A 7,028-nucleotide genomic window follows, 5' to 3' on the forward strand; every position below is an offset into this window, starting at 1 on the left:
ACTTTTAAATATCATATATATCCTATGCATTTATGCATCTTTGAATTTTGTATAGATTTATAAAGATCTACAATTTAGTTGTAACTATTACAATTTGTGAGTAAAGTTATTACTCGTCACCTTTAAGAAAGCGCAAGAAACTTTATCTGAAATCTAAAAAGACCCGCCCCCCCCCCAAAAAAAGAAAATAAGTCTCAAGGGAAAGTTGTAACGTGTGCATAATGTACGAGGATGCGGAAGATGCATCTGGCATCGACCAAGATTTCTTCAACGCGTTAGCGCTGTTACATTCGACGGAGGATGACAGTGCGGAGAAACTTCGTAAAATGCTGGATACGTCCATCCAGAGGAGGTATGGCTTTGACAAAACTTTGATGGCTAAGATGCCGAAGAAATTTCTGCAGAATACGAAAATCCGTGGTAAGTCGTTCGCGAATTCGAACGAGAAATCCGAAATATCTTGGCGTAAAGAAGCTAATGATAGAACCTTGAGAAAAACCGAGAGTCTATTGCTTTCTACGAATAATACAACAGAAATTAATTGGAAACCGATGAAAATATTTGATGCGAATATTGAGGATTGTAGCGAAAAAGGGGACATTCCGAGGATATCTATTCCTGATGAAGGATCTGGAGATGGACTTTTATGCAAGGTTTCTGCGCTATTTAAATTCAAATAATTTAATAACAATAATTTAAATTATCATCATTTTATAAAATGAAGGGCCTGTTGGGAAAAGAGGGAGTGTCAAATTTTAACATTTTTATAAAAAAAGGAAAATTTATTTTTCAATATACATACATATAATGGCACACCTTCATATTTTCTCATTTATCAAAATGAAACATCATTTTATTCCTCATTTTATTCTGCATCATTTTCAACTTTTATTTATAATTCTCCGTTTTCTCCCTTTCTTGCATTGCTTTTCTTTGATATTCCCCATTTTTTCATTGTATACCTCAACTTGTTATAACCACCGTAATACTCAGAAGATGCTAATTCTCAGTACGACATAGCATGCAAAAAATTTCGCACAGCAAGCAATAGTCTTAGAAATAAGTTACACAGCGGAGTACAATATAATAGAGTAGATAAGAGGAGAGATAGACACATAAGAAAAAAGTGCAAAGTTTAGATATAAGAGAAAATGTAAAAGCGTGACTAGACAAAAGATGTAAAACCGAAAACTCGTCCAATGCCGAAAGGCACGGACTAAGAATAAATAATAATAATAATAATACAAAAATTTCAAAGTCAAAATTCGTAAAAATTGATATTCCCCACTTTTTTCGTAGACTCTTTAAATAAAAATCTTATTTAATTTGATTAATTATAAAAATTCTAAATATGGTTTATACTTTTTATATTTGAATATAGATCCATCAACTCTCCATTTTTATTTAACCTACAATTATAACAAGCAACTATTTAGCTACTCTTAATTACCCCTAATTACCTATACATATAATAAGACAATAGAAGGGTTGTGTCTCTAGATTGAACAAAGAAAAATAAGAGTCATTTCGGAACAGCTCATAAGCTGTTCGTATAGTGGAAGAAACTAATTTTTGAAATTTGTATCTTTCTGTTTGTTCGTCACATTACGTAAAAACTTTCAAACGGATTTTGATGGGGTTTTCTCTATTTGTATAGTTTAGTATCCGGGAAAGAAAACAGGGTATGTTTCATCTCGATCCGTTTTGTAAAAGTCGAGAAGTATGTTTGGTACAAGTCAAGCAACGGTGGTTATTGCTTGTGTCGTATTTGTTTTGAAATCGAATCTTTTATAATTTAATATTTTTAGCTGTGGGGATTAACCTAATTGTTAGCATAAAAAATATGTAGTTATTTCATTCAGAAAAATTCATCTGCTTAAGAATTGTTCCGTGTATTAGTAATCCACGCGAACCAAGTTACAGACAAAAGTTAGACGTATAAAAGAGCATTTACACAATAACTGCTTTAACATGTTTATTATAATTTCATTTTATTTAAATTTCATTTATTTAAATCTGTAGATCTGTAACGGAGCGAAGCTAGGTCCACTGATACTACTGGAGTGTCAAGAATGTCAAGAAGTCTATCACCCCCTGTGCCATCAACCCCCTGTCGTCGACATCGATGTCTACGACCCGAGAATCGTATGGCGGTGTAGAAAATGTATGGATACCTACTCTCTAAACTCTGTCATTGCATCCGATGAAAAGAAAGTGAAAAGGTTTCGTCCACCGAACGACGAGGGCAAAGCCAAAGAACCTTCTGCAAAAGTGACCAAGTCGGGGAAATTGAATGGGTATCTTGTGAAAGATGAAACTGATACCGCTGATCAAACTTCATCCGGTAAATATATGTATCCCACTGTTATATACAGGGTGTTTTGTAGTTGATAGTAGAAGAGGGTAATTCTAGATGAAGAAATCAAAAGTATAGAATAACATTTTTTCATATTATTATTGTGTGTGAAAGTAGTATTGTTCGTGAAAATATTGTCTGAATATTTGTCTGTTACTTGTCACTGCATATGTATGTCTTGATTGGCAGGATCCTGCTATAGACTAGCATTTCCACTTATGTTTATACGTATTGCATTGGATGAAGCAGAAAACACAACGAAATAAGATATTCATTCTAAAGAATATAGCAGAGTAATCATGATAAAAGTGCTCCAAAACCAAATTAATCTTGTGATACGTTAATCGAGAAAGCTTTCTAAGAAAACCATTTCGACAAAGCTCTAGTCCTCTATCCCTATTATTAGGGTAAAAGATGTATATAGTATTTACAATCTTCGTCGCTTTCATGATTGATTACAGAATTTACTCGTCCAACATTGAAGATTTTGTCGAGTATCTCAACAAGGCTTATAATATGTATGTATCACATGCATATTTAACATATAATAATGTGATTGCCGTTTACACATTCACAAAAATATCATTTTATTCCTGAACAGACAATCGAGTTTGACGTATATTCTATATTATAGCGCTTGTACGTTTTGCTGCTAATATGTCATGATCAAAGCTAAATTTAAATTATGTTATTATTTTCTCTCAAGTAACGCAGGTTAATATTATATTCGCAATCTATCTATTCTGCCAAGTACGATACTGCTTGTGATAATTAGTAAAATTCAGTAAGAAAGATTTTAAAATTTTCCTGTCATTCTTAAAAAATCCGCATTGTTTGAGATTTCATCCAGAGCTGACTACAAAATGTTAAAAATCGAGCTTCTTGGTATAAAATATAAACTATCAATGCTCATAATAAAGGTATTATATTCTTTCTTCTGTAGTTTGCAGTAGATAAAATAAGTATCTCTACGATTAATATACGATAATATAATACGAGGAATGCTTCTGCTATACGAGGAATGTTACTACTTACTGGATACTACCAATTGCCACAAGCTATGTCATACTCCCTAAATCGTCTATACACGCAAGTACATACTTAAGCGGTATACGCGTATAAATTTATTGCACAAATATACTTTACGGTCATATAGCCTCCACGCGACACAAGTATATTTAAATAGTATTAGTATACGTTTGAACCCTGTAGTCGATGGACGACGACGATGTACTCGCTTTTGCCTCTTTCGCCTTAGTTTTCCGACTTGTACAAATCTGTGCTTCTTCTACACACGCTCAAGTATATTTGAGTATACGCTATTTGTGCAATATGTATAGAGTAGTAGTAATTCATATATTTTCAAGTGGCCTGTACAGTCAAAATACTTATGCAATATTATCATATACACGCTCATGTATATCTATTTGTGCAATAAATTTCTACATATATACGACTTTATACACATGGAAGGGTAAAAAACTACATAAAAGTTGAAAAAATTACGAGTAAGAAATAAACATGACAGGCAGCTTCTATTGTAAAAATATAGATATTGTCACTCGATAACTTTAATAAAATATTTGTATTTTTAAAACATTCCTAACTTCTTAAAAATACGTTTTTCAGTAAAAACAATCTGTAAACCTTCCAACATGTAACACTCTAACTATGATATCTGAGATTTTCTTCATAATTCTTTATAGGATAGGACAAAAGATATCAAGCATGAACCTAGATAAATGAAAGATATGAATCATGTTTAGGTTAATAATTATGCTAATAATAGAAGCAGGGGCTAAAACTTCGTCGAAATCTTTTTCTAGGAAACTCCCTCGATTGACATATCACAAATTTAGGTTGGTTTATGAGCAATTTTATCGTGCTTATTCAGCTACACTTTTTAATTAATTTAAAAATATTTTTTATTCTGTCGAATACGCGGTCCTGCTTTTCGTGTCGATGAAAATTTCTATAAACACTGCCTAGTGTATTCTGTTAATTTCAAATTTCTATTTTATCAAAGATTGAAACCATATTTTTTCAATATTATACTTATGATACTTGTGATTTCTTCAGAATACATAATTGCAATTAAGCAAACTAATATTTCAATTTATGTTTGTATACTAAATATTAAACCAGCTTCTGCCAGCAACTTCGTTCGCATAGATTATTAATATATGGAACAATTTTTAAGCAGATGAATATATATGTATGTTAACAATTAGGTTATTCTCCTTAGTTAAAAATATTAAATTATAGAATGTTCAATTTCAAAACAAACACGATGTAAACAATAACCATTGTTCCTTGACCTTTACCAAACATAGAAGCGCATACAACTCAGATGTCAGATTACTTCTCAGTTTCTATAAAACGGATCAGGATGAAACATATTTTTTCCTATTTTTCTCCTTGGAAACTAAACCACACAACAAAGAAAAACCCATCAAAATCCATTCAGTAGTTTTTATGTGATGCGAGTACAAACAGACGAACAAACGGACGAAGAAATAGACAAATAAAAAGGTTCCAAAATTAGCTTTTTCCGACTTCTAACCCTTCTACTGTTCTATTTTATGTATAGATACTGTAAAACGCACAATGAAACAGGAATTATTATTAGATATAAGACACCCTGTATATTTACCTTTTTATTCTTTAGTTTTATTCATATATACTAGAGAATATTTATGACTTTAGATGTTTCTCAAAAAATTGGTTGTATTGGCGAAAATACATCGATTACAAAAAATTCTGTCTTTTCGAGCCAAAAGACGAGGACAATATCGTCGATTCAGTTAAGAAAACGAATTGGATCCAAACTTTCAGTCATTCGATCCATAGTAAAATGATATTTGTAATGTTAGTAATTAAGAATGTTTCAAATTGTCTTTTGTTAGTTTTCAATAAATAAATCTAAATTGGATTGATATTTTATGTATAAATGTATAAAAATAATTATTGGTTTGAGATTATAACTTCTTGTAATTTAAACATTTAAGTTTTCATTTCAGATTTGTTGTTTTGCTTTATCAAATTCATAGTGGTGTAAATAAATCAAATTTTGTCACCATTTATTATAATTATTTTCTCAATCTAAATTAACAATTAAACTTATTATATGAAATTTTGGAAGGTTAACAGAACGTTAGAAATGTCTATCAATATCATATTTAAACTAATTGGACCACGATACAGGATATTATTTAAACAAAATATTTGAGAAATGATTATTTTAGTGATATATCATCTTATTTGATTATTAGTTTTTTAGTTTATTTGGATCAGAGAATAACATTTTCTTGGATTATTTTATTATTCAGTTATTAAATGAAAATGTTTTATTTTATTTCGTATATTATACTTGATTAGATGTTTCCTGAAATATTATATCGACTTCTTCATAATGTCTGACATACGCAAGTTTAAACACATGCATAGGTGCCATTTAAGGATAATTAAAATTAAAACAATTCTGAGAAAAATGCTTTCACGTTGTAAAATAACTTGGCTATGTTGTTCATAACTCAAACACATGCAAAATACAATATTTAACATTCGAATTAACGTTAACAATCAAAATTATTTCATATTTTATTTGAAAAAATAGAACTAATTTAGTAAATAGGAATTATTAGTATTATATACATGTTACTAATAATTTATTTATTATACTACAAAATCTAGCAGTAAAAAAAGAATTTCCAATGTAAAATTCCAAATACATACACATACCTAGAATAAAATAAAAAGCAGAAAAAATTGAACGGTCGAGAGGTACATGCATGGTACGCTTTATTATTTGCTTGTTACATGTACAATGGAAAATCTGTCTCGAACGTCTTTCGCTCTCTAAAAATCAATCCACGCAAATTAATACTTCACTCTCGCGAAACAACGCTTCAGTCGCGGTACAGGATGCCTTATTTAAGCCGATTACAGACGTAACTTGTTACACTACACTACACCAACTCAGCCAAACCAAGAAATCTCTCCAAAAATAAAAATAATGAAATAAATCGGATTTCGAAAAGAACAACACATATTTGATTATTCATTAATCAATGATAATTCACTATTGGATTATCGCATTATATTTTAATAATTAAACTGCGGATATTTGTGCAGATTCGTATTTTTGTGAAATTGAGTTGAGATTTGTTTTACCTACTAAATATTACAATGAATACTCTACTTTCAATATTTTATATAATTTCTGCGCATTATATGTAGTATTGGACTCAAGTAAGTGTCAAGTATCGCTTCATACTCTTCATAAGTATTTCGAGAAAAGAAGCGATAGACAAAATTTTAAACAAACTTGAACGTAAATGCGACAGATTCAAATCCCCTACGAATACTTTTACAAATAAAAAAAAGGGCTCCTAAAAAGGATCGAACGTTGCTCGAATAGGTTCGAAACTTTATCAGCACTTTAACAGAAATTCTACTTCATTTAAAATCACTTTTCTTGGCTATCGTTTTTAAATTGTTACAATTATGGATGTTCAAACAAAATTTATAGGAATCCCGTTTATCGTCTATGATTCTACAGAATTTATCTAAATAGAAGAATTCAATAAGACTCTCCTGATTCGATTGCTACTTACAAAGGGTTCGATTCATTTAAATATCGAAGTACGTAGTTAGAAGTAGATTTTCGAAA

The 7,028-nt window shown here is 30.4% G+C and overlaps 1 protein-coding gene across 1 annotated transcript; it reads left to right on the forward strand.

Moving 5' to 3' along the window:
• Positions 1 to 221: 221 nt before the first annotated feature.
• On the forward strand, positions 222 to 5,214 carry LOC139989610 (integrator complex subunit 12). The gene is made up of 3 exons (XM_072008033.1): positions 222 to 653; positions 2,023 to 2,344; positions 5,063 to 5,214. The coding sequence occupies exons 1-3, from the start codon at positions 222 to 224 to the stop codon at positions 5,212 to 5,214; spliced, it is 906 nt and encodes a 301-aa protein (XP_071864134.1).
• The last annotated feature ends 1,814 nt before the right edge of the window (positions 5,215 to 7,028 follow it).

This window comes from Bombus fervidus, chromosome 8 (assembly GCF_041682495.2).
Source record: "Bombus fervidus isolate BK054 chromosome 8, iyBomFerv1, whole genome shotgun sequence".
NCBI classification, from domain to species: domain Eukaryota; kingdom Metazoa; phylum Arthropoda; class Insecta; order Hymenoptera; family Apidae; genus Bombus; species Bombus fervidus.

Excerpts from the sequence above, each read along its gene's own strand:
- LOC139989610 (XM_072008033.1), top strand. The coding sequence starts at position 222 with ATGTACGAGGATGCGGAAGATGCATCTGGCATCGACCAAGATTTCTTC. Across the intron at positions 654-2,022 it reads GAGATGGACTTTTATGCAAG|ATCTGTAACGGAGCGAAGCT; the intron begins GTTTCTGCGCTA and ends TTAAATCTGTAG. Across the intron at positions 2,345-5,062 it reads CGCTGATCAAACTTCATCCG|ATGTTTCTCAAAAAATTGGT; the intron begins GTAAATATATGT and ends TTATGACTTTAG.